The sequence below is a fragment of the Mastomys coucha genome, unplaced genomic scaffold (genome assembly GCF_008632895.1).
Source record: "Mastomys coucha isolate ucsf_1 unplaced genomic scaffold, UCSF_Mcou_1 pScaffold22, whole genome shotgun sequence".
Classification (NCBI taxonomy): domain Eukaryota; kingdom Metazoa; phylum Chordata; class Mammalia; order Rodentia; family Muridae; genus Mastomys; species Mastomys coucha.
In genome coordinates, this window is record NW_022196905.1 from 117492778 (window position 1) to 117520193 (window position 27416).

General features: G+C 42.4%; 1 protein-coding gene and 1 pseudogene across 2 annotated transcripts in view; one reads left to right on the top strand and one right to left on the bottom strand.

Moving 5' to 3' along the window:
* The window catches only part of Kntc1 (kinetochore associated 1), a 75909-nt gene that overhangs the window by 17809 nt on the left and 30684 nt on the right, over positions 1-27416 (top strand). For both annotated transcript variants that reach the window (XM_031337866.1, XM_031337867.1), the window contains exons 14-40: positions 112-155; positions 279-344; positions 445-520; positions 1808-1933; positions 2048-2137; positions 3282-3335; positions 4285-4346; positions 5902-6013; positions 8433-8576; positions 9136-9192; positions 9281-9382; positions 9844-9963; positions 10057-10200; positions 11755-11853; positions 13407-13510; positions 13620-13719; positions 14113-14247; positions 15269-15388; positions 17941-18013; positions 19164-19231; positions 19792-20072; positions 20438-20610; positions 21057-21154; positions 22408-22546; positions 23491-23547; positions 24274-24437; positions 25094-25198. In XM_031337866.1, the coding sequence (XP_031193726.1) occupies positions 112-155; positions 279-344; positions 445-520; positions 1808-1933; positions 2048-2137; positions 3282-3335; positions 4285-4346; positions 5902-6013; positions 8433-8576; positions 9136-9192; positions 9281-9382; positions 9844-9963; positions 10057-10200; positions 11755-11853; positions 13407-13510; positions 13620-13719; positions 14113-14247; positions 15269-15388; positions 17941-18013; positions 19164-19231; positions 19792-20072; positions 20438-20610; positions 21057-21154; positions 22408-22546; positions 23491-23547; positions 24274-24437; positions 25094-25198 (2913 nt within the window). The remainder of the gene's footprint in view (positions 1-111; positions 156-278; positions 345-444; positions 521-1807; positions 1934-2047; positions 2138-3281; positions 3336-4284; positions 4347-5901; positions 6014-8432; positions 8577-9135; positions 9193-9280; positions 9383-9843; positions 9964-10056; positions 10201-11754; positions 11854-13406; positions 13511-13619; positions 13720-14112; positions 14248-15268; positions 15389-17940; positions 18014-19163; positions 19232-19791; positions 20073-20437; positions 20611-21056; positions 21155-22407; positions 22547-23490; positions 23548-24273; positions 24438-25093; positions 25199-27416) is intronic.
* Positions 16818-17441, bottom strand: LOC116068405 (annotated as a pseudogene).

Here is a 27416-nt window from a genome sequence, read left to right on the forward strand (position 1 = left end):
AATTGATGGATGGATAATTTTTGCCAGAACTGTTTGTTTTTTTCTAATAATTATAAAGTACTTGGCGGCTTTTACAGTTGTGTTTTAATCACGTTTTCATTACTATTGTAGGACACCATATACCTTCTGGAAGGAATTCACAAAAACGATCCTAAGTAGGTCATGCTTGCTTTCTCCGATCATTCATACATGGCCGCTAACTTGGAGTTTACCCATGAACACTGCGTGGCGGGGCTACTCACCGTGGCAGGGCTACTCACCATGTAATTTTCTTTCAGTCTGTGTGAAGCCCCTGTGTCTGACTTAGTACTGAGGTACCTCACAGAGGTGTTACCAGAAAACAGGTAACTTGTGGTTTTTGTAAAGTGTTATTTGCCCTTTAATGAGAACCCTAAAGTCCCTGATGAGCAGGCACCTGCTGAAGTCTCGTCTCCACCTCTCCAGACTGAGCCGTTTACTTCACAAGCACAGATTTGCGGAAGCCGAGAGCTTTGCCATTCAGTTTGGGCTGGATGTTGAGGTAAGCATTCATTTGTTCCGTGGTTCTCGGGCAGATGTTCTTGGTGTGCTCGAGGACATCTCTGAGGAGATGCAGAGGGTAGCACATGGGCACTGAATGATCTGGTGTGCAGCTGGGACACGGCCCCCATATTCTTACTTGAATTAATAAGAATAGGAGCTCTAGGGGCTGGAGTGGCTCAGCAGTTTAGAGAGCTTGTTCTTGCAGAGGGCTGGGGGTTCAAGTCCCCACACCCACATGGTGGCTAACAATAATTTGTAACACTGACTCTACGGGATCTCAGTAGGCCCAGTTTGGGGGGTCCTGGCGTACAAGCCTTTAATGCCAGCACTGGGAGAGGCATAGTCAAGCGGGTCTTTGTGAGTTTCAGTCCAGCCTAGTCTATCTAGTGAGACAGAGAGAGATATCACTGAAGAGAGGCCATATCAAAACAAAAATAGTGATAATATATCAATGCTTGTAGCAATCTGCAATACACACATATCACGTGTCTTAATAGATCTCTAAAACTCCTTTCTCCTGTGTTTACCCGGGTCTCCTCCCTTTGATAAACTCCCTCCTTTGCTCCCTGCAACCCCTCCACTCTAAGCAGCATCTCTGCTTTGCTTTTGTGAGGTCTGTTGGTTTGGGCTGTGCATCTGTGAGATCGTGCATCTTCTTTCTTGGCCTGGCTTATGTCACTTAGCATGACATCCTACAGATTGGCCCATGTTGTTAGTGACAAAATGACTTCTTTTCTAAGGCTGTAGTCTTCAGATGTATATAGGCCATGTTTTACTGATTTGCTTGTCCATCAATGGGCAGTTAATTAGATTAGTTAATTAGTCTTAGCTTAAATAAAGTTCTTTTAACACTTCCTGACATATTTAGTAAGGGTTCAATAAAAATGGTTTTCATAATGCCTAGTAATCTGGTTTACCATCTAGATGAGTTACCTCTCTTCCTTCCCCTCCTTTCTTCCTTCCTTTCCTGCCTCTTTTTTTTTTTTAATTTTTTTATTTTTTGCCACGGTCTTACTGTCCCGCCTTGGGCTGGCCTGGCGTTCCCTCTGTTTGACCAGTCTGGTAATGAATTTGCAGAGATCCCCTGCCTCTGGCTCCCAAGTACCGAGAGTAAAGGCGTGGGCACTGTGACCAGTGTGCGCTGCCTTGTTTAGGCCTCATTCCTGAGCACAGGGAAGAAACGCATCTCCTCAGTCCCTTGTCTTCCCGAACTTGCCTGAGGCAGTGTCATGCTAAGACACTGTGTGTGCTCCACGTCACTGACTCGAGCATGTTTGTGTTCCAGCTTGTTTATAAGGTCAAATCAAATGATATATTGGAGAAGCTGGCTTTGATTTCCTCAGACAGGAGTGAGCAGTCCAAATGGCAGCAGCTTGTAGATGAAGCTAAAGAAAACCTATGCAAAATCCAGGTATGTTTTCCCAGTTGTCACCTGGGACTTTCAGGGGATGTGCTATCCAATATTATTATTGGATCCAATAATCCAATATTGTTAATTTGCTTTTGTCTGTCATATTTCAAACAGGACAATGACTTCGTGGTGAATTTCTGTCTCAAGGCCCAATGGGTAACCTATGAAACCACCCAGGAAATGCTCAGTTATGCCAAAACCAGGGTAAGCTATTTTTCTTTAGGAAATTGCTTTTGTCACTCATGATGATTCTGTCAGCTAAAATGTATTTTCTTGTCATTTAGTTTTTGTGTCTTCTTTAAAATATCTTGTTTTGTTTTGTTTTTGTTTTTTCAAAACAGGGTTTCTCTGTGTAGCCCTGGCTATCCTGGAACTCATTCTGTAGACCAGGCTGGCCTCGAACTCAGAAATCTGCCTCTGCCTCCCAAGTGCTGGGATTAAAGGCATGCACCACCACCACTGCCCAGCTTCCATCCAGCTTTGAGACAGTTTACATAAGACAGTGTAGCCATCTCAAGTTCATGGTTCTCAGTCTACTTAATGAATCGTGTGCATTTGTCGCCTCAGTCATTCTAGACTGAGGCCTGTGTGGTCTCGTTCTGACCCCCCCTTCCTTGTAACTACTAATTACTTCTTTTTTTTTCTACTTGGTGTGCAAAATCTGCATGTTTCTATTTATTTACCTTTTTATTTAGGTTTTTTGAGACAGGGTTTCTCTGTGTAGCCCTGGCTGTCCTTGGAACTTACTCTGCAGACTAGGCTGGCCTCACACTCAAATCCACCTGCCTCTGTCTTCAGAGTGCTGGGACTAACAGTGTGCACTACCGCCCCCTGGCTTGGGCAGTTTTCGTATGGACTGTTTTTAAACAATATATGTTTAAGATTTATTTTTATTTTATTTATTATTGAGATCTCATTTTCTAGTAATGGATAGCCTGAAACTCCTTATATAGACCAGGCTGACCTTGAGCTCACAAAGATCTGTCTGCCTCTGCATCCCAGTATTGTGCTTAAAGGTGAGAGTCAGTGTACCCAGCTACTTTACTATTTTTAGTTATGTGTGTGTTTCTTTGCAAGAGAATGCAGGTTCCCTCTGAGGGAAGGAAGGGGTGTCAGATTCCCGTGGTGCTGAACTGAATTGGGATACTCAGGAAGAGAAATATAACTTCCTTTCAAAGCCAACCTTTCCTGTCAGGTCAAAGTCTATGCTCCTAATGCAGACTCTGGCAGTGGGTGACCTTGTGGTCCTCTTCCCTTCTCTCTCTTGTGCATCTGTATACAGTGTGTTTTGACTCTATCTGTTTCCGGCATGTTCCTGTCCTAACATGTCCTTTTTCTGCATCCTTAGCTCATGAAGAACGAAGACAGAACTCTACCTGCCTGCTCTGACGCCTTCATAGAGGTACTGACATTGCAGCCGTACCTAACTGAGCATGAAGATGTTGCTGTTTTTCTTTTCAAGGCAGATTGATATTAAGTGATTGCTTCCTATGTCAGCTTCCTTATCACCAGCATGGGACTCCAGTTACTGCTGTTTCTGTGGTTGTTGTGGAGTTAAAGCAACCAATCCCTGCAAAACTTTTTTGTCTAGTATCTAGTAGCTGGTAACACTCAATAAATGGCTGTCAGTGATGAATACGAGCGTGCTTACAAGAATGTGTGTCCAAAATAGGGCAGGCAAGGTGGTTCAGTGGGGCAAGGGGCTTGTGCCAAGCTTGAAGACCCAAGTTCAGACCTTGAGATCCTCACGCTAGGACAGAAGCAAGTAACTCCTACAGATTGTCCTGTGCTCCCTGTATGCTTGTTGTGGGACACACATCCACCTCTCCCTCTACATATGACAACATCCAGCTAAGTTTTGCCTTAAATGTAAATGATTGAGAAAACCCACACGTCCTATGCATTTGCCTGTATAATAAAATATGGCTAGAAATGTTTTCACTATTTTGTGTGGGAGATGTTAAATAATGAACTTGTATGGATGGGAATTGAACCAAAATATGAGTTAAAGTGAGAATGTATACGAGGCTTCTGGAGAAGACGGGCCCTTAATTTTAGCATTTTAAAGTTTTTAAATTTCAGTGTCATCTCTCCGTGTGTGTGTGTGTGTGTGTGTGTGTGTGTGTGTGTGTGTGTGCGCACGCGTGTGTGTGTGTGTCTTTGTCTTGGATACAATACAAGTGCCATGGTGTGCATGTGGAGGTCAGAGGACAATAATGTTTTTGGAATCAGTTTTTTCTTACATGTAAGTGGGTTCCAGAGATTAAAAACCAGGCTTGAATGGCAAGTGCTATCTTACCAGTCCACACCCATTATTAAAATTATCGAATTATTTTTTTTATTTTTTTTAGGTGCTAAAAGCTCATGCAAAGTTAACTACATTTTATGGAGCATTTGGACCAGAGAAATTCAGGTGTGTGCATTCTATTTTTAATTTTTAGGTTATGAGCTAAATATAATTTTGGGGTATCATGAGAAAGACAGTAGTCCTTTAGTGAATTTGCACTCAAGGGAAGGTGGAAGGAACGTGTGCACTCAAGTAATAGGACGCACTACCTTTCCAGAAAGAGCTGGCTGAAGAATCTTGTCATTTCTTATGTTGCTCATGGTCATTGCCTGTGTTTTCTAACTTCCTATCTCTGTTAAACATGCCTTATATTTGTAAGTAAATAATCAGTAAGAATTACATTATGATATAATTATTATATTTTTGTAAGTGAGTATGTCTATTTGAATTCAGTGCCTGAGAGCACATTTGCTAGGGTAAATATACATATCTGGATATTTGTTGTGGTAGATGGCTTAAAGAATGCCTGTTTCCCGTTCATTCACTTAGTAAAATAAGTCTTGTATTATGCTAATCTAGTTTATAAAAAGTGTTACAAAAATAAAGCTGGTTTGATTTTGTGTGAATCTTAATTTTTAATCTAAGTTTTTTTATTTTGTTTTGTTTTAATTTTATGTGTGTGAGTACACTTCACTTCAGACACTCCAGAAGTAGGCATTGGATCCCTTTATGGACGGTTGAGAGCCGCTATGTGGTTGCTGGGAATTGAACTCAGGACCTCTGGAAGAGCAGCCTTAACCTCTGAGCTATCTCTCCAGCCCCTCATTTTTTCTTTTTCTTTTCTTTTTTTCTTCTTTTTTTTTAAGACAGGGTTTCATATAGCCTAGGTTGGCATACAACTTGCTTTGTAGCATGTATATATTTCTGAGGGTGTCAGATCCCCCAGAATTGGAGTTCCTGGCAGTTGTGAGCTGTTAAGTGGATGCTAGGAGTTGAACCCCAGGTCTTTTGGAAGAACAAGCAGTACTCTTTACTGCTGAGCCATCTCACCAGGTTGCTCTTTATGCTGTGACTATCTGATCTACATTCCTACATGGAGAGTCACTGCTGTAACTCAACAGGTGCTCTCTAAGTTTCAGAAAGGAGACTTACGTCACAGTGTGGAATGTTTGGATTTGTTTCGTGTTTTTCTTTATCTTTAAAAAAATGTAGAGAGATTGCTCTGCGATAAAGAACAACTTGTTCTTGTAGAGGCCTAGCATTTGGTTCCCATCACCCTTGCAGTGGCTTTTAATAATTCGTAACTTCAGTTTGAAGAACCCATACTCCTTCCCCTGACCTCTGAGGGACCCCACACATGAGTGGCACACATACAAATATGCAGGCAAAACACTCATATACATGAAATAAGATTAAAGTTTAGAAAGGGGAAGTAGTTAGCTCTGCAAGATTCACAAGGTGCTTGCCCCAGAATGGGACCTCCTGCAATAGATCCCTCAGACCCACATGACGGGGAGAGAATTGGTTCCTGCAAATTGTTCTGCCCTCTACACACGTGCCCTAGCACACTTCCCCCCACTGAATGCATAAATGTTCAAAAATGTGGCTCAGATGTATAATGATACCTATATGGACAGTATTTTTTACACTCCTAACTCATTTCTTCCCTCTGATTTCTCAGTGGTAGCGCTTGGATTGAATTCCTGAATAACGAAGATGATCTCAGGGATATTTTTTTGCAGCTAAGTGAAGGAAACTTCGTTTGTGCTCAGTACCTTTGGCTTAGACATCGGGTAATATATTGTGCATTTTAATTTCTTTTCTTTCTTTTTTTTTAAAGATTTCTTTATTATTATATATAAGTACACCATAGCTGTCTTCAGACACACCAGAAGAAGCCATCAGAGCTCACTACAGATGGCTGTGAGCCACCGTGTGGTTGCTGGGATTTGAACTCAGGACCTTCGGAAGAGCAGTCAGTGCTTTTAACCTCTGAGCCATCTCTCCAGCCCCTCTTTCTTTTCTTTTCTTTTTCTTTTTTCTTTCTCTCCTTTTCTTTTCTTTTTTTGTGACAGGGTTTCTCTGCATAGCCCTGGCTGTCCTGGAACTCACTCTGTAGACCAGGCTGACTTGAACTCAGAAGTCTGCCTACCTCTGCCTCCCAAGTGCTGGGATTAAAGGCATGCGCCACCACTGCCTGGCCTTTTCTTTTTTTACAAAAGATTTATTAATACGAATGCTGTGTCTTTGTGTATACCTAAATGCTAGTAGAGGGCATCAGATCCCAGTATAGATGGTCTTGAGCCACCATGTGGTTGCTGGGAATTGAACTCGGGACCTCTGGAAGAGTGACCAGTACTCAGAATCATTGAGCCATCTCTGCAGCTCCCTGTATTTTAATTTCTTGGTTGCTTTCTAACTTCTGAGATGCGTGGCTGAGTATTGGAAACTAACAGGCTGTTAAGTGTGACTGGATGGCGGTGTGTCTCGAGGGCTAGGATGTGACTTGTTCCAGGGGAGATGGTCCCTGATAATAGCAGGTCAGAGGAAGTGTTGTGGCACGCTCATAGTGCCTTAGTTCATCATCTTCAGAGGCTTTCCTCAGTAGACCTCTGCTCACTCTGGTCAACTCTGCTCGCTCAGTCCCACTTGCTCTGGCCCAAAGATTTATTTATTATTAAACATAAGTACACTGTAGCTGACTTTAGACACATCAGAAAGGGTGTCAGGTCTCATTACAGGTGGTTGTGAGCCACCATGTGGTTGCTGGGATTTGAACTCCAGACCTTTGGAAGAGCAATGAGTGCTCTTACCCACTGAACCATCTCACCAGCCCGTCTATGTTTATTTTGAAACAGGATTTCTCTGTGTATGTAGCTCTGGCTGTCCTGGAACTCACTCTGTAAACCAGGCTGGCCTCGAACTCAGACATCTGCCCGCCTCTGCATCCCAAGTGCTGGAATTAAAAGTGTACACCACCATCGACCAGTAGGCATCATTTTTATTAAGTGATTTATTAATATCATGCTTCTGCTGATATCATGCAGAGAAGCATTCTACTATTTAGATTGTGGTGAAGGCATACTCATAAAAGGTGTTTATGGGGGGAGGGGGCCTGGCGAGATGGTTCAGCAGTTAAAGGCACTGACTGTGCAAAGGTCCTGAGTTCAAATCCCAGCAACCACATGGTGGCTCACAACCACCCATAATGAAATCTGATGCCCTCTTCTGTGTGTCTGAAGACAGCAACAATGTACTTATCTATAATAATAAATAAATCTTAAAAAAAAAAAAAGTGTTTATCTGATTACTGTGTGCAGTGGCTCAGGAGGCTGAGGCAGGATTGTTTAGACTAGGAATTTCGGGCCAGATTGCGCAATGTAGACCATCTCATCCACAGATAAGTAGACTGTTTATCCAAATCCTCTTCTGTTGGCTCATATTGACAGATAACGTTTAGGTCGTAAAGTAGTGTTCTGTCACTAATGCACACGTTTATCAGTACCTGTGCTATCGTCTCCAGCTGCGTTGCCCTCAGGACACACTATTTTCTGGTTTCTGTGTGTGCAGTGTTCTGTCACTAATGCACACGTTTATCAGTCCCTGTGCTTTCATCACCAGCTGCGCCTCCCTCAGGACACACTATTTTCTGGTTTCTGTGTGTGCAGTGTTCTGTCACTAATGCACACGTTTATCAGTGCCTGTGCTTTCGTCTCCAGCTGCGTCTCCCTCAGGACACACTGTTTTCTGGTTTCTGTGTGTGTTTATTGTCTGCTACTCACTAAGGGGGCACTTAATGAGTTGCAACACCCCTCCCCCATTTGAATTATTTGCATAGAATAAATTACCTTTCTCATTTGTTATTAAGTGACATTGCTGAGCAGTGATGGTGCATACCTTTGATCCCAGCACTTGGGAGGCAGAGGCAGGTAGATCTGAGTTCCAGGTCAGCCAGGGCTACACATAAAAAACTCTCAAAAAAAACCCAAAAAACAAAGAAACATATTCTTTTGCGTTTTTTTCTTTAAGAAAACAATTTGCTTCAGTTAGCATGCAAAGTCGTGGGTTTTGCCAAGGCACTTTCATGACTCTCTGTCATTATGCTTTGTTTTTGATTTACCCCCACTGACTGCTTTTCCCAAGGATCCCGTAGGTCTTTGTATTTTGGAGGTTGTTTAATTTTGTCAGACAAGTCTTCTGGTTCTGATTCAGGCGGACTTTGAAAGCAAGTTCGATGTGAAAAGCCTGGAGAATTTGCTGAACTCAATATCTACACAAGTCCCCTTGGAAAAACTTTGTTCCTGGTTTAAAAACGACGTGATTCCATTTGTGAGGAGGGTTGTGCCTGAAGGACAAGTGAGTTGCCTCCAGTGTTTCCACTCTTACAGATATAACTTAATGTAATGCTTTGTATTAGATTACTGGAGAAGCCCTTTAAAAAGACGATAGAGCTGGACGCAGTGGTAGACACTTCAATATCAGCACTTGGGAGGCCTGCTGGGAGTTTGAGTCCAGTCGGAACTACATAGCAGGTTGCAGACTAACATGAGTTACAGAGTGTGCCCCTGCTTCAGAAGAAGAAACTAGCAAAGATGGGGCTAGAAAGTTAGCACGTGCAAGGTCTTGCATTCAGTGTCCAGCAGAGTATCTGATCAATCACTTCTAAGAGAACATTCCAGGGTTAGAGACGTGGCTCAGTGGTTAAGAGTACATTCTACTCTTCCAAAGGACCTGGAACCTTCACTTCCCCGCCCCTTACAACCTAGAGTTCCAGCTCCAGATCTGATTTCCTCTCTGACTGCTCCCCCCAGCACATTCTTATTAAAAGTTCTTGATTAAAAGTTCTTGAAAGAAAAACCGATTACAGAATTTTTCGTGTATGAGAATTTTATTCTTAAACGTGTCTCTGTTTCAGAACATCCTTGCAAAATGGCTGGAACAAGCGTCGCGGAACCTGGAGCTCACTGATAAGGTGATGTCCCTGCAGCAAAAGTGACGATGACATTTGCACCCTACAACACCCTCAGACTTGACTCTTAACAGCCTGCATCTCTTTAAAGGCACACTGGCCGGAAAATGGCCTGCAGCTGGCAGAGGTCTTCTTCACTGCAGAAAACCCAGACCAGTTTGGGCTCGTATCCCCGTGGCGCTGGATTTCCTTGGTATGACGTCGAGCTGACCTTTATGATGAAACTGTAACATCACAGCAAAGAGTTTGTCTGTGTGTACAGAAAAGCATCTTTCTGTTTCAGTCCGCTGAGAGGGAAAATCCTTTCTTCTTTTCTGCTGGATCTATTATGACCTCGACCGTTTCAGTGTGGTCTCTACACTGAACCAGCCAAAATGAAAGCAATAGAAAGGCACTCTTAAGTATAGAATTGAGATTTTCTGCAATAGTGGGATTGCAGAGTCCTTTAAAAGGATAAAAAAATGATTTATGAGAATCGGTCTGTGTGCACACGAGTCCTCCTGTTACCAGTTCTCAGATTTTTATTACATTTCAGATTGTGGTTTCTCTTGTGAATAATTGTGGCCATTCCTGATTTCTTTGAGATAAGGTGACTGTATTTCCCTATCACACTTTTCTTTTGTATCCTTAACGATCTTAACACTTTTGTTGTAGAAGGATTATCAAAACACAGAGGAAGTCCAAGAATTACGGACACTGGTGAGCAAGTTGCAGGAGCTGATCATCCTGCATAGGAAATACAACTGCAAGCTGGCTCTCTCTGAGTTTGAGAAGGTGAGCGCTCCAGCTCCTGAGCACCTGTTAGGTTTTTGTATCCAGTTGTGGCAAGACACACCCTTTACACCTGTCTCCCTGTCCCTCATCTAGGAAAATGCCACCACTGTGGTGTTCCGAATGTTTGACAGGGTCTCGGCCCCAGAGCTGATCCCTTCTGTCTTAGAGAAGTTTGTGAGAGTTTACATTCGGGAACAGAATTTGCAAGAGGAGGAACTACTCTTGCTTTATATAGAGGTAATGTTTTCCTTAACTTTTAAAGGTATTCATTCCCTGTTCTGTGATTGTCTGTGCTCACATATATGGTTCGTGTGTGGAGGTCTAAAACAAGTTGGGAGACTCGGTTCTTTCCTCCTTCCACCAGGGTCTGGGTCTCTACCTTAGGTTGTCAAGCTTGGAAGCAAGCCCCTTTATTGGCTGAGTCATCCATCAGTCCCTGCTTTTGTTTGCCAAGTCTGTGTGGCGCATGTTCATGTTAAATGCTTGACTCCGGGGGTGCATGTTCATGTTAAATGCTTGACTCTGGAGGGAGTGTAAAGCTTTCCTACTAGCACCTATGAAGCATTTTGGATTGATCAAGAATATAAGCTAATTCTGTTATTATCAGAGGACCTCTCAGCTATTAGATAGCCTGAGGTTACTCAGGCCCACAAATTCAAACCAGCTGGCCACACAATGAGATCCCATCTCAACAAGAGAAAGAAAAACAGAAGGTGTTCTCCAAAGCCCTCCTGTAAGGTTTTAGGAGTAGCTCAGTACTTCCTGGTTTTTGCCAGAAGGTAATACAGATCAGGTCTCAGGCCTCCAGAGTCTAAGTTACATCAGTAGTTTTTATAAACAATACAATATAGTTCAATAACTGTCTTTTTTGGGGGGGCGGTTGTGGGGGGTTGGTTTGGCTTTGTTACTTTTGTTTTTGTTTTTCTTAAAAAAAGATCTCTACATAACCCAGGCTGTCCTGGAGCTTACTATGTAGACCAGACTGACCTCAAACTCACAGAGATCAGCCTGCCTCCTAGTGCAAGGTTTAAAGGCATGTGTAGTACAACTGGCCCAATAATATCTGTAGACCCTTCAGAAGTTCTTCCTTTTTAAATTTTCTATGCCATATGAAAGCATAGGCTAAATTTTTGGCAACTTTAAAATTTTTTAGCGTGGGCGTGTGGGTGTGTTCGTGTGTGTGTGTGTGTGTGTGTGTGTGTGTGTGTGTGATACATTAAGTGTGTGAGTTTGGACATGCATGTCCCATAATAGCACCCATGTAGAGATTGGCGAACATCTTTCATGGGGTCAGCTCTTTGCTTCCCAGATGTGAGTGAGTGCCTGGGATCAAACTCAGGTTAGCAGGTAACTTTACCTACTAATTGCCTTGCTGACCCCTTAGACATTTTTTAGTAAGAGTTTCTAATTTAGTTTGTTTGTTTCTTTGTTTTTGTTTTTTTTTTTTGTTTTTTTTGGTTTTTTTGTTTTGTTTTGTTTTTTTGAGACACGGTTTCTCTCTGTAGCCTTGGCTGTCCTGGAATTCACTCTGTAGATCAGGCTGTCCTTGAACACAGAAATCCACCTGCTTCTGCCTCCCAAGCGCTGAGATTAAAGGTGTGTGCTACCACTGCCCGGCTGTTTGTTTGTTTTTTAAGATGGGGTTTCTCTGTGTAGCCATCCTGGCTGTCTTGAGTTCACTATTCAAGCAGGCCAGCAGGGCTGGCCTCTGCTTCCTGAGTACTGGGATTAAAGGTGTGTGCCACCTCATCTAGGCTGAGCATTCCTAATACGTATGGTTCTCTTTCTTAGGATTTACTGAAGAGGTGTAGCTCGAAGTCAATGACACTCTTCGACACAGCGTGGGAAGCAAAGGCTATGGCGGTGATAAGATGCTTGTCTGACACAGATGTAAGCAAACACCAAGTGTTGAACTTTTCCCTTTTGGGTAGGGAGTTCCGTTTTGAATGTTGGCTCTTAAAGCAATTTTCTGGTCATAAAAATGATATATATTGGCTGGGCGGTGGTGGTACACGCCTTTAATCCCAGCACTTTGGCAGATTTCTGAGTTCGAGGCCAGCCTGGTCTACAAAGTGAGTTCCAGGACAGCCAGGGCTACACAGACAAACCCTGTCTCGAAAAAAACCAAAAAAAAAAAAAAAAAAAAAAAAAAAAAAAAAAAAAAAAAAAACCAAAAAAAGATATATATTTGTTAGGGGAATTTTTTATAGAATGTAAAAAATATAAAAAGGAGATAAAAACAGGCATAATTCTATTTCCTTTGGTTATGGAAAATGAGATGAAAATGTTCTTATTCCCGTTGCCAAATGAGTTGCCATGAACAATTCTGTTCAGGATCTGGAATTACTTAAAAATTACAACTCATAACATGTTGTATGGGCCTTTACTGTGATTTCCCACTTTCTCATAAAGGCAGGGTCTCATGTACCCACAGCCCAAGCATTTAAGACTTTTTTTTTGTTTGTTTATTTGTTTTTTGTTTTTCTCTGTGTAGCTCTGGCTGTCCTAGAACTCACTCTGTAGACCAGGCTAGCCTCGAACTCAGAAATCCGCCTGCCTCTGCCTCCCAAGCGCTGGTATTAAAGGCGTGCGCCACCACTGCCTGGTGCATTTAAGACTCTTAAGTCATATGTGAAGCCTTGTCTTGGAAAAACAATTACATATAGGTAAATAATTAAATATTTAAAATATAAGGATAGCACTGGTTATCTCAATGGGTTAGAGAACGTGAAGTTAGGAGGAGCCATGTGAGTCAGGAGGCACTTGGAGGAAGTAAATGATCAAAAAACATTGTATACATGTATAAAATTCTCAAAAAGTAAATTGAAAGGTTATATTTAAACTATGAAAGATTATCTTTAAACTGTGGAAACTGCTGTTAAGTGTGAAGGAGCTGAGCCAGCTGCTGGCTGACAATATCCTAGGGATTTAATAATGAAATTACTAAGCTTCGTTTTGTTGTGTTATATCAGAGATGGGGTCTCACATATCCCAGGCTAGCCCAAATTCACTCAGCAGGAGATGGTGCTCTTGAACTTTTTTAGAGATTTTTTATATTTTGTGTATTAATATTTTATTTGCGTGTATGTATGTATGTGCACTGTGTGTATGCCTGGTGCCCCTCAGGGTCAGTGTCCCAGCTCCTGGAACTGGAATTATCGTTGTGAGCCACCTGGTTTGGGTTTAGGAGCAGCAAGTGCTCTTAACTGCTGAACCATCTCTCTAGGCTGACCTTGAACTTGTGTTCCTGTCCCTTCTACCCACCAAGTGCTTGAACTACAAGGATGTCTCGTGGCAGCTGGTTTGAGATCAGCAGAAGTGCACGCTTCTGCAGGCAGATGAGACACTCTCTGTCTCCCCGTCCTCGCTGTGTGCAGTGCCACTCACTTACACGAGAGGCACAGCTGAGGGCGGGGCATTGTCCCTGTGTGATCTCTCTGTAGCTCATCTTTGATGCTGTGCTGAAGATAATGTACAAGGCTGTGGTTCCCTGGAGTGCAGCTGTGGAGCAGCTGGTGAGACAGCACCTAGAAATGGACCACCCCAAGTAGGTTTGCCCAGTGATGTTTTGCTCGACTTGATGCTGGTGTTGACTGCCAGTTGAGTTTTCCGTTGCCTGTCTCATAGTCTTGTTAATATCAGTATGTTTTATTTAGAGTCAAGTTACTGCAGGAAAGCTACAAACTGATGGAGATGAAGAAACTTTTGCGAGGCTATGGGATAAGAGAGGTGAATCTCTTGAACAAGGAAATAATGGTAAGTGCTAGTTGGATTGGTTCCTCTTTCTTGTGTTTTTAAGGCCACATGGAAAACTGACAGGAGACTTTCATATTAAAAAAGTTAGACTAATTATAAGGGAGAGAGTGCGCCATGGGAAACAGATGGAGGTAGGAGGAAAACACAGGATTCAGTTCTCTTTTTCTGCCATGTAGATTTTATGGCGTGAACTCCTGGCCTCTGACTTGGCTCAAGCACCTTTATCCACTGGCCCCATAAATCCATGTTTTAATCTTAGGTCCAGTGTAGGGTTTTTGTTGTTGTTGTTGTTTTCTGCATCTTAAGAATATTTAAGGCATTTTGCCTTTATAAGCAAACAATTTTGGGGCTCTGTGACTCTTCTTGTTAATATATGTGTATTATCTCTTCCAGAGAGTGGTCCGGTATATCCTCAAGCAAGACATCCCGTCTTCTTTAGAAGATGCTCTGAAGGTGGCCCAAGGGTACAGGCTGTCTGATGATGAGATCTACAGTCTGAGAGTCATCGATCTGATTGACAGGGAACAGGTGTGGAGCTTTAGGCTGTATCATGGGGCTGCCTTGCTGACTTCGCCTTCATGAAGCTAAACTGTCCAAGCCACTGTCACAAAACAAAGTCCACAAGCTATGTCAGCATGAAATCATTAATGGAATGACTATATGCTGCTCTATCAGCATGAAACATTACAGTAGCTACTTTTTATGTACTTTTAAAAGGTGTCTTATGGTTAACTAAGGGTTAGTACAGCTCAAACTCCATGGTATAGGACTCTGAGATTTTAAAATGTGTGGTTTTGTGGTTTTCTGCCTGATGTTCTTAAGTGTTACAAATTGAAACTAAGGCCTCATGCATGCTAATTATATTTCCCAGCACTGAACTGTCACCTTTTTGTAACCTTAAATGTCTTTACTGCTTCATATTCAGCAGCCATGGGCATGCTCAAGTGGTAAGGTGATCTTCATTTCCCTGGGCTGATTCTAAATTAACTCATGTACTTCTGTCATTCAAAATAGGATTTTCAGATGTTTGGTTTTTTTGATTGTACAGCCCAAACTGTCCTGGTACGCTGTGTAGCCCAGGCTGGCCTGCCGAGTGCTAAGATTGTTTGTGTGTGCTGTGCCACTATACCTAATCTTCAAGTTATCAGATTTATATTTATTTTATTTTTAAAGATTTTTTTATGTATAGGGCATTTTTATCTGCTTACACATCTGCACAAAAAGGGGATATCAGATTCCACAGAACCACAGTTATAGGAGGTTGTAAGCTACCATGTGGGTGCTGGAAAACGAACTCAGGACCTCCAAAAGAATTCTCATCCAGTACTCTTAACTGCTCCGCTGTCTTACTAGCCCTTGGATTTTCAAAGACATTAAGCTGTATTCTTTTTTTTTTTTTCTTTTTTTCCCATTCTGCTAATTGATCTATGCTAGGCAGCCTATGCAAATGTACAGAGACTGTACATTTTCAAGTAGAAAAGAGCTAATTTCAAACTATTCCTTGTAAGGAGCAGCTGTTTTCTTCCCTTCTTTCTAACCCTGCTTACAGAGGGAAGAGTGCCTCCTGCTACTGAGGTCTCTGCCTCCTGTTGAAGCCGAGAACACTGCAGAAAGAGTCATCACCTGGGCTCGACTGGCACTGCAGGAAGAGCCTGACGGCTCTGAGGAGGTGAGGCAGAGGGGTGGGGTGAAGAGGCAGGGACCCTGCCTTCCAGGCCAGCCTGGCTCCATTGTAAGTCCTTGTTTCAGAGGAAATCATTGAAGCTTAAAGATGGCCTCAAAAGAGCCAATCTATTCCTCTGGCGATAAGAAATCAAGTGTGGTGACACTCGACTTTAATGTCAGGCAGAAGTGGCCAGCCTATGGGTCTATGTAATGAGTTCTAAACCAGCCTAGGCTACACAGTAAGACCATGTTTCCTTCCTTCCTTCCTGTCTGTCTGTCTGTCTGTCTGTCTGTCTGTCTCTCTTTCTGTCTTTTTTTTTTTTAAAGATTTATTTTTTTATTTTATGTGTATGAGTGAGTACACTGTAGCTGTACAGATGGTCATGAGCCATCATATATGTGGCTGCTGGAAATTGAACTCAGGACCTCTGCCAACCCCGCTCGCGACCCCACTTGCTCCCACGTAATACACTGTAGCTGTCTTCAGATGCACCAGAAGAGGGCATCAGATCTTATTATGGATGGTTGTGAGTCACCATGTGGTCGCTGGGATCCGAACTTAGGACCTTCAGAAGAGCAGTCAGTGCTCTTACCCGCTGAGCCATCTCGCCAGCCCTCTCTCTGTCTTTCATACACACACACACACACACACACACACACACACACACACACACGCTAAAAAAGAAGAAACAAGTAAAATAAACTAAGTACCTAATTTAGCAGAATAGTTGGATTTTTAAGCCTTGAGAAATGCCTCCCAGCTTTAAATAATCTCTCATTTTCATGTAAAGTTGTGAAATGGGCCCCATTGTAGACTGACTGTAGAACTTGAGATCTTCAGTGACATTTTGTTTATTAGAAAGTAGCAGAGCCTCCACTCAGACCCCTTGGGTGCCACCACCGCTACTGCTGAACAGAGTGTCTTTCATGCTCTCTACGAGAGGTGAATCACACTGCACCCCACATCACATCCTTTAATTAATGCTCCTTTTTGTTTTTTCTTCTGTGTTTATTGTTAAAAGCATAATTGCTTACCCCACTTAGGTGACCTAAAGTATTTACGGGCCTTGTTCTCTGTCCTCTTAAGCTTTTTCCTGAGGACGTTTGCCGGTATTTAGTGGTCTGTGGCTGCTGTGTACTTGAGAGGCTGTAGGTTAGCACCTCGTCCCGGTAGCCCTAAGGTTGGTGTTGGTGTCCGTAACTTATCCCTGGTGATGCTATTATAGCCTTGCAGCTGCCGGACTGAACTACACGTAAGCCCCAGCCACTTGCTTTATTACTTTCCTGATTCTTTGGTTGGTTTTTGTTTGCTTCCTTTATATCCCTTTTTTTTTTTTTTTTTTAACATTTCAATTTTTTTCTTTAAAAGGAGTGAGTTGTATACAGAGGGGTTAAATGCTTTATAGACAAGAAAAAACTGTGCTAGAACCAACTTATTCATCATCATCTTCATCTTATTCCTCCTCCTCTTCCTCATCTTCTTCATCCTCCTGATCTTCCTCTTCCTTCTTTTTCTTGCTCTTTTCAGCCTTGACCACCCCCTTTTTCGCTGCATCAGGTTTTCCTTTAGCTCTGTAGGCAGCAATATCCTTCTTGTACTTCTCCTTCAGCTTGGCAGCCTTCTTCTTATCATCCGTGCAGCTGCAGTGTTGTTCCACATCTCTCCTAGTTTCTTTGCAACATCACCAATGGATAAGCAGGGTGCTTGCCTTTGATTTTAGAGTGGTACTCAGAACAGAATAAGAAGAAGGCTGAAGGAGGCCTCTTGGGTGCACTGGGGTCCTTGAACTTCTTTTTGGTCTCTCCTTTGGGGGGGGGAGGATGTAGGTTTTCATTTCTCTTTCATAACGAGCCTTGTCAACCTTTGCCATATCTTCAAATTTTCCCTTTTCTTTAGCAGACATGGTCTTCCACCTCTCTGAGCACTTCTTGGAGAACTCTGAGAAGTTGACAGAAGCATCCGGGTGCTTCTTCTTGTGCTCCTCCCGGCTGGTTTGCACAATGAATGCATATGAGGTCATTTTGCCTCTTGGCTTCTTAGGATCTCCTTTGCCCATGTTTAGTTGATTTTTCCTCCGCAGGGCACAGAATCTTGCCCAGTTCCTGTCCGATGCGCTGTCTCTGTGGAGCTCAATGTACTGCAATGGCTGTGAGAGCGGGAGCCAGACTCACCCTTTATTTTCTTTTTCTTTTTTTTTTTTTTTTTTAAATTTATTTATTGCTATATGTCAGTACAATGTAGCTGTCTTCAGACGCACCAGAAGAGGGCGTCAGATCTCATTACAGATGGTTGTGAGCCACCATGTGGTTGCTGGGATTTGAACTCACGACCTTTGGAAGAGTAGTCAGTGCTTTTACCCGCTGAGCCATCTCACCAGCCCCTTTATTTTCTTTTGTTTCAGTTTTCAGTTGGTTTTGAAGCTGGAACTCATGCCTAAGACATGCTCGGCGAATGCTCTCCCTCTACTCCCCAGCCCATGAGTCCATGGTTCTTAATGTGTGTTCTTGTCTGTGAGGGGATCAGTAAAGAAATAGATTTCACTTTGCATATTTTAGGACAAGGCCTGGAGGATATCTGTGGCGAAGACATCCGTGGATATTCTCAAGCTCCTGTGTGACATTCAGAAAGGTAATTTTCCTAGTTTCTGTTCCTCAACTTGGTTTTTGTCCCAAAATTCACAAAGGTTCCATGAGAAACATCTAATCTTTTTTAAAATTAGTCATCTTAGACTAAAGCATGTGAAGTTGAGTTATTTCTGTTTACACACTTCATTAAGCTGGTTGTTGTTGGAGTAGAGACCTGATGTAGCTGTCGCCTATGATAAGGGGAGAAAGCTCATGTAAACTTGGACTTAAAAGAGTTGAAAAAGTAACTATCTTGGGGAGTGGGATTATAATTTGTTTCAGAAGGACTGCCATTCTTTTTTTATATTTTATTATTTTTAATTATGTGTACATGTGTCTGTTCTTTGGGTACTGCATGTGTCTGTGAAGGCCAGAAAAGTTGAAGACCCTGGAGCTGGAGTTACAGGTGGTCGTGAGCTACCTGATGTGTGTTCTGGGAATTGAACCCTGATCCTCTGGAAGAGCAGAGCGTGCTCTTAACTACGGATTCATCTTTCCAGCTTCTGCTCTTTTATTATAAGCCTTAAACTTCCCTTTTCTGCCTCCAGGAAGAAGTTCTTTTTTCAAATTTGATCTTCCTTTGCACTTCAGTTATGCTATATCAGGGGCAGTGAGTTGGCTCATCAGGTAAAGGCACTTAACAGGCGAGCCTGTCAGCCTGCGTTCAATCCCTAAAACCTGTATAAATGTGGAAGGAGAGAACCTCCTCCACAGCACACATGCTGTAGCACATGTACATACAACACATACACACACACACACAACAAATAAAAAACTGTCACAGCAGCCACTGGAAACCACCACAGAAGACTCACAAGAAAACCAAAGGTAATTGGGTAATCTCTAAGAGTACTGGTTTATTGAGGTCATAGTCCTAGAGACTGAGAAGTCCAAGGACATGGGGCCAGCATCTGCTCAGGGTCTGCCAGGGGCCTTGCTGCATCAAGATGTGACAGAGGGCATCGTGGGTTCAGAAGTACTAAGCTAGAGCTACCAAGCACTCTTGAAACAACCTATTGATCCTTCACTGGATCAACCTGCTCACGATGAGTTTTCAGTCACCTTCCAGAGTTCTTCTTCCTGTTACTGTGACATTCAAGTTAGATCATATGGGACTTATACACCTGCTGTAACTTTTTAAAATGTAATTACAGACAACCTACAGAAGAAGGATGAATCTGAAGAATTTCTGAAGCAATTTAAAATGGTTGCTAGTTTACAGGTAAAGAGATTGTGCACCTAATCAGTGCACCTGACCTCAATGCTTTCGGCCTTCTCAGCAACTTTATTGGGGTGCAATTCATGTATCACATACAGTATTGATAACTTTTGATATATTGTATTTCTAGTTTCTTAACATTATAGTAAAATACACATACACATGACAAAGTGATACATTCTAGCCGGCTCTCTGCCTGCATTGCAGTGATATTAGTTACATTCCCAATGCTAGGCGCCCATCTCCTCTGCTTTCTTTCACACTCAGATCCAAAACTCTACTCATAAGGCAACAGAACTCTCTCCAGGATTCAGCCTCCTTTTGGAAGGCTCCACATGGCACAGATTTATCTGGGCCCAAGTGTCAAGAGTGTTAAAATTGAGAAGACCTTCATAATGACTCTTTCTTATTTTCCTAAGTTTTAATGTTGGTATTTTATAACTTTTTAGCCACAAAGGTGTTAAATTCCTAATTTATTAGGGAGTAATTTTTGAAGGGGGGATGAATGGAATGCTGAGTTTCAGCACTGAGTAAACTTAAGGCTCTGTCTTGCTTTGCTGCAGGAGAACTTTGAGGTCTTCCTTCCATTTGAAGAGTACAGCAACACCGCCTTGGTAGCCGGCCTTCGAGAACAGTATATTAAGGCTCAGGAAGATGAACAGGCTAAGCACGGACACAGGGGACTCCCCGGGCCCACCCTGGCCAGGGGGACAAACCTGAGCATCAAGTCCAAGCTGTACAGACAGGCACTGGTCCTGCAGGTGTCTGCACAGGAGCTGGAGGCAGAACTGACCTTGAGAGCCTTGAAGGACGGGAAGGTGGCTGCAGCCCTGAGCAAGTGCAGGTGACAGCTTGTGTGACAGTGGCATTTGCTCTCTTCATTTCTTTGCAGATAAGCACAGGGCCAGGATGATTTGCGCTTTCACAACAGTGTTTACTGTTTGGTTTCTTGAGAGCCTATTCTCTGGCCTCTGTCTAAAAACTGACATGGAAGGAAACTAAACCCACTCGGCTGGTGATGTGACTGTTGGATGCCAGCTCCTGTACACCTCGATCCTGGAGGGTGTACTTTAAAAATGGATTATACTTGGTACCATGAAAATATTTTGAAGACTTTTCATGTGTTGTTGTTAGTGGTTAGGTATGAACACAGGGACAAACGTGTGTTTGTGGTATGAGTCCTAACTCCCCCCCTTCTTTGCTCTACAGAGATTTATTTAGGTATTACTGCAATGCCGACACAGGGAGATTACTGTTTGTGGTGTGTCAGAAGCTCTGTCAGATGTTGGCTGACGACGTCCCAATGGTAGTCCCAGTAGGACTCAACCTTCCTTCTGAGATCCATGACCTCGCATGCCACGCTGTCACCATCTGCAGTCCAGGTGACATATAAACCTTTCACGGTCTCTGGTCCATTGTATCGCTGTGTCCTATCTCTGGTAACTGCACTCTGGAACCCACAGGAGACAGCTCTTCTTACACTTGGGCATTATAGTTTTAAAACAACAACCTAGTGTGATTGCCTCTTCAAATGCTTGCAGTTAGGTGGCTGAGAGCCAGGAGACTCATCAGTCCGAGGCTAGTCTGGACTACTTAGCTAGATCTTAGCAGTCACCCAGTCAGTCAATAAGTCCATTAGCACTGTCAATAAGTCCATTAGCACTTTTAGATCGATGGCATTTGCACTTGTGTGATCATGGTATTCCTGACATGTGATCATGTGATCCCACATGGATCTCTTTTCAAGGCATGTGTAAGCACAGACATGAAGCTATGTGGTGAATTTAGGTGGTTGTTACCATAGTTTGATGATTCTTTCCGTTTTCAGATTATTTGCTGGATGTTTTAGAACTAAGCAAATACACTTTAACCGCTGTGGAGCTTTGCAGACAATGCCAGATGGATGACTGTGGAATTCTGATGAAGGTAAGCCACCTCTGAGTTCTATTTCCATAAACAGAACAGCTGCTGACCCAGTGTGTGGCCCTTCACGTCACTTGCACGGTTCACAGAGACGTGGAATTCACCACTTCCCTTTGTAGCCGGCATTTGCTGCTTTGTGGGTAGCACTGTTTTCCGTCCTTTTAGCCCTCTAGGAGAGAAGAAAGGATAGAGGAGAAAGGGGTGATGTCATCATTAGACTACTTAACAAACTGAGACCAACAGCAAACAACCAACGACTCGCCTCATCTCTCTGGCCCTAGCATTCATTCTACCCTCTGGAAAGTCAGCAGAAATCCAAATGTTACACAATTGAAGAAACCATCTGTCAATGACAAAATCACGCTCCTCCTAGAGCATGAGGCAAATCCTAACCAGCTGCTGTCCACAGTCTGAAACAGCCCCACAGCCCACACCAGGCTTAAAACTAAAACACATTCTTCTAATATTTCTGTAGTGTTGTTTTTAGGTTTTGGTTTTTGTTTTTTTAAAGAAAACAAAATTTCAAAATTGTCACTATATAGCTTTTCTTGTTCTCCTCTAGAAAACTGTCCTCTAAAAAGCTGTGAAGCCAATTCTCTTTCCAGGCAAACTTGTTCATTTTGATTTGAACTGTTTTTGAAACATTGGGCCTTAACCAAGGCCTCTTTCTCTTTGGATGTTGAGCTTCTGTTTAATCAAGGTAATATTTTTACAAATTGCCATCCAGAAAAGGATGTTAGAATATAGTTTTCCCTTAGTAGGCACAGAAGAATTGGTTTTAGACTGACCCTCCCCTCAGAGATACCAGGATCTCTGGGTGTTAAAATCCCTTTTGTATTCCAAACTGTAACATTTACATGTAGCCCACACACATCTCTCACACTTTCAGCATCTCCAGCTTTTACTGAATAAGTTTGATCCTAAACTGGTCAGGTCTGTAGCTATAGAATCTGGATTCAGGGAACCAACCCATGATCCCAGAGTTGTATTTAAACACCAAAGGTGTTGGGCTCTTGTGCTGGCTTGGTGGTTAAGAGCATTTGACAGTCTTCCAGAGAATCCAAATTCAGTTCCAGGCACTAAACAGCATCATGCAGCTCCAGGGGACCCAACACTTCTCTCTCACATGTACATACACAGACCTACATATATAATTAAAATTAATGAAAACCTTTTTTGTTTTTTCAAGCTGTTGGGTAAGGTGGTATGTGTTACAGTGTGCCTAGCACTGTCTTTTCTGTATGTTTGCCGTTTAGGCCGCTGTTGGAACTCACAAGGATCCCTATGAAGAGTGGTCCTACAGTGACTTCTTCAGTGAAGACGGAATTGTCCTGGAGTCACAGGTGGTGCTGCCTGTCATCTATGAACTGATCTCCTCAGTGGTGCCCCTTGCAGGTACATCACACTTGTATCATTTTCTACGTGTTTTTGCTCTATGCATGCTGGAGCTCTAAAGGCTTAGAACCGGAAGTACATCCCATAAGGCTTGTTTATACGCTTAAGGACCCAAGTGCAAAAGAATACGTGCTGCGTAATTATTTCACTTACTCAAGGGAAAAATGAGCTCTCTAAGTCATGGTATTTGGTGTCAGGGTAGTGCTTGCCCTTAGGGAGGGTGGATAAGTTGCCGTGAGAAGATATCCTGACCAAAAGCATCTTACCAGAAAAGAGTTTACTTTGGGTTACAGTTCCAGAGGCAAAGAGTCTACCATGGTGGCAGAAAGTGGAAGCTGAGAGCTCACATGTTCCAAAGCAACAGGGAAGCACAGAGAGTGAACTGGAAATGGTACTAGGGTTTAACATCCAAAGCCTGCCTCCATAGCTAGCCAAGCCCCTCCAGCAAGGCCTTACCTGCTGACACTCCCCAAGCAGCACTATTACCTGAGGACCAAGCATTCACATACCCACGCCTATGGGGACGTTCCTTATTCAAACCACCATACCTGCGTCATGACTGTAGAAGGGCGTGGGGGTTGTGGGTGCCTGTAAAGTTCTGGTCCTTGACCTTGCTGCTGCCATATTCAATTTGACTGCTTATAGACTGTACATTTGTCTGGGCGTTTGGATGTGTAGTTGAAGGCTTTTTGTTAGCTTGGTGGGCTGCTTTATTTGAGGGGTTTGTTTTGAGATAGGACTTGCAATCTGCCACCAAAATGCTGGGATGTCAGGCATGGGTCACCGTGCTCGACCTTGAGGCTCATTACTCATTTTGCTTCTTAAAGCAATTGTTTGCTTTAGAACCCTATTTGACAGTGAAGTGGTTTCAATGATATCTTAGCTCGGTGCTTTGTAGGAGTTACGTTGTTTAGTCTTACTTAATTTGCTTTTCTTTTTTGTAGAAAGCAAAAGACATCCTTTGGATTCTATAAGTTTGCCATACTGTTCCACTACTGAAGGTATTTACGATTAGAAATGTATTGTATTATATTATAATTTTATAAGTACACAAGTGCCAGGATAACTTAAAGCATGAATTCTTACATATTGAAATTTTGAATGTCAATTTGTCGTATCATCCTTGATGTAATTGTTTCATGATTTAATTGTTATATTTTCAGAAGCCAATTATTTGATTTGTCTAATTGTATTAACTTTAATGACTATTCATAAATTTTAGGTTTATGTATAGAGAAAATGTCTTCAAATGCCAATAACTTAAGCATCTAAATTTTAAAAAAAGTCTAGCTAACCTATCTGATTATCTTATAGTCTAAATCCAGCCTCATGTCAACTGTTTCTTTACTGACTTTAGGAATGAATTTCATAGCTGTTACCTTTTTTGAGGAAATAGGCTATTCCTCAAAGCAATTTTCCAGAATGATGATCATTATTTAAAAACAACAACCAAAAGGGGTTGAGGGGTTGATGGCTCAGAGGTTGACAGCATGGCTGCTCTTGCAGAGGACCCAGGTTCAGTTTCCAGCACCCACACTAACACTTACAACTCCCTGGAACTTCAGCTCCCTCTGACATTCTCTTCTGACCCGCAAAGGCCTCCACACCCAAAGTCCACACACAGTCAGGCATGCATACATACACATTTAGTAAGTAAGTAAATAAATAAATATAGAAAATTATTATTGGTGAAATGAATAATTGTTGAAAATCATCTCACCTTTCAGGAGAAACCCTTATTCTCTCTCTTGTAAGCTCCATCTCTGCTCTGCTCCAGAGCCTTCAAGAATCTAGTCAGTGGGAGCTAGCGCTGAGGTTCGTGGTGGGCTCCTTTGGTACCTGCCTGCAGCACTCTGTGTCCAATGTTATGAGCATCAGTTTGAGTGAAAAGGTATGACTTTCATAATAAAGTATTTGACTTTTGGGTAATCACCAAATGCTCTGCCAAACAGATCTCTCTCCTGTTGGCAAAGGCATCAGTGAGTGCTTCTTAAATGCAAGATACAAGCCAGGTGGTGGTGGTGCACGCCTTTAATCCCAGCACTTGGGAGGCAGAGGCAGGTGGATTTCTGAGTTCAAGGCCAGCCTGGTCTACAGAGTGAGTTCCAGGACAGCCAGGGCTACACAGAGAAACCCTGTCTCAAAAAACAACACAACACAAAACAAAAAATAATTGCAAGATACACTTGTTGAGTATCTACTAAGATCCCAGAACACCAGCACACATTTCTATTAACATCCCCGAGAATCTCCACTTTGTAAATATAGAAATTCAAAATGGGGCATGTAAAAATTAGTTTCCCAAAGTTTTGAGTACGGTTGGTAATTCTTTAATCACAACACATTATTTTTTGTTTTGTTTTGTTGTGTTGTGTTGTGTTGTGGTTGTTGTTACAGGGGTTTTATTGCTGCTGTTGTTTGGGGATATTTTTGACAGAGTATCTTGCAGCCCAGGCTTGCCCTGAACTTACAGAGATCCACCTGTTTCTGTCTCCCGAGATGGCACATCAAAGGGGACCTAAAAAGTCTTCTCTTCTTTTCTGAAAGTTACTTGGCAAGAACACATTGGCGAACTCCAGGCATATCATTACGGAATTGAAAGAGAAGTCCATCACGTTTATCAGAGGAAATGCCACAACACTCCTGCATAAAGTGAGTACCTCCGCAGGGCTTGTTGTCTTGAGCCAGTTGAACAATGCAGTTAGTGTCCTACCATTCAGAAGCTTCAAGAACCAGTGTGACCACCAAACATTGCTGCTTATGTATTGGGTTTTAGTGTATGAAAGTGCTATTCTATTGAACATAGATGCAACCGTAATGAATCATCTTCACTTCTTCCCCTGGACTTTGCTATTTTCTACTGGACTAAAGCATATCAGTGACCCTTGCCTACAGCTTACATTTCTATTGCAGGATTGCTTTACAGGAATGCTAATTTATTAGTTGTTATTTAAAAAAAAAATTCCCCTTTGAATCAGAGTCTTGTGTAGCACAAGCTAGCCTCAAATTTGAATTTTGTGTGTAGACAAAGATGACCTTAAAACTCCTCCTGATTCTCCTACCTCTAAGAGCTAGTATCAGAAGCATATCCAAGCCTTTAATTTTTAATAACTTCCTTTTTTTTTAAAGATTTATGTATTATATGTAAGTACACTATACCTGTCTTCAGACACATCAGAAGAGGGCGTCAGATCTCATTACAGATGGTTGAGAGCCACCATGTGGTTGCTGGGATTTGAACTCAGGACCTTTGGAAGAGCAGTCAGTGCTCTTAACCACTGAGCCATCTCCCCAGCCCTTTTAATAACTTCTACGAGATCTTTAAAAGGGAACAAGTATTATTTCTTGCGTTGGGCACTAGGTTTCTATTATTGGTTATATTAATTAGTATAAAATTCCTCCAGACAGGGCTGAAACTCAGTACAGCTCAAGCTGTTCACAAACTGCCTTGCTTTCCAGGTGATGAATCTTCAGTACTCCTTACCACACACTCCACACTCTCAGATTGCTTTACAGTGGTTCTCAGCCTGTGGGTCATGACCCCCTTTGGTGGGGGTGGGGGTGATTGTGTATCAGATAGTTAGGAAGTAGCAAGAAAATAATTTTATGATTGGGGGTCACCGCAAGGTTACAGATTTAGGAAGCACTACTTTAAAAGGAAACTTGGGGGTGGCAGTGCCATAGTGGATAAAGGGTGATTTCACACACATATGTACATGAGCACACACTTCCAAATTTGCTGATACTTCCAGAATTTTAGAAAAAGTTCAATAATAATACAAGGAACTGCAGTATACCCTTCACTGACACATTACTTAATATCAAGCTCTCTTCTTTTCTTCTATTATCTATATTAGCCTTTTTTTCCCTCATCATACATAAGGTTTTTTGTTTTGCTTTGAGACAGACTTTCTCTCCATATCCTTAGCTGTCCTTCACTAGGAACCTCACTAGGTAGACCAGGCTGGTCTTGAACTCACAGAGGCCCACCTGCCTCTGCCTCCCAAGTCCTGGGATTAAAGGTGTGCACTACCATGTCTAGCATATAAAGCTCTTTACCCTTACATATTCAGTGTTTATCTCCTTTGTGTAAAGAAGTTCTCTGGCTTAATGGCCATGTAGATTTCTCTATCGCTAAACTTAACAGTGATATAAACACTTGTGTTAATGCTCACATTCTGATTTAATTTTGTCTCTTTTATCAATCACGTGCTTTTGGTACAAGATTTAGACTAAGTTTTGTACTTAATGAGCCAGCAAACTGCAACCTGCAAGACCAGCTTTTAGCTTTTATAAATAAAGTTTCTCCAACACATGACTGTGCCCCCTGTGTGCTATCTATGGCTGCTGGGGTTGCTCTCCTGCCGCTAGAGAAACAGTGAGCTGTTGCTACAGAGATGTGCCTGCAAGGATGAAATATTTACTCCATGTACATTTTTTTAAAGGACCAAGGCTGACAGCTGGAGAGATGGCTCAGTGGTTTAGAGCACTTACTGCTCTTCTAGAGGACCTGGGTTTGATTCCCAGTACCTATATGGTAGCTCACAGTGGTCTGTAATTCCAATTCCAGGGGATCCGATGCCCTCTCTGGCCACTGCAAGTACTGCACATATACAGTACACAAACATTCATGCAGGCAGAATACCCAATATATAAAACAATAATAAAATTTTTTAAGGGCCTGGTGTCACTTTAATATTTATATTATATTATAATATTTAATATTAGCCCAGAAGTTTGGAATACAGGAAGAACAACCCACAAACCACAAGGAACTTAAGAAGAAGGAAGACCAAAAGATGGACATTGCATTCCTTCTTAAAAGGGGGAACCAAATACCCACGGAAGGAGTTGCAAAGATTAACTATGG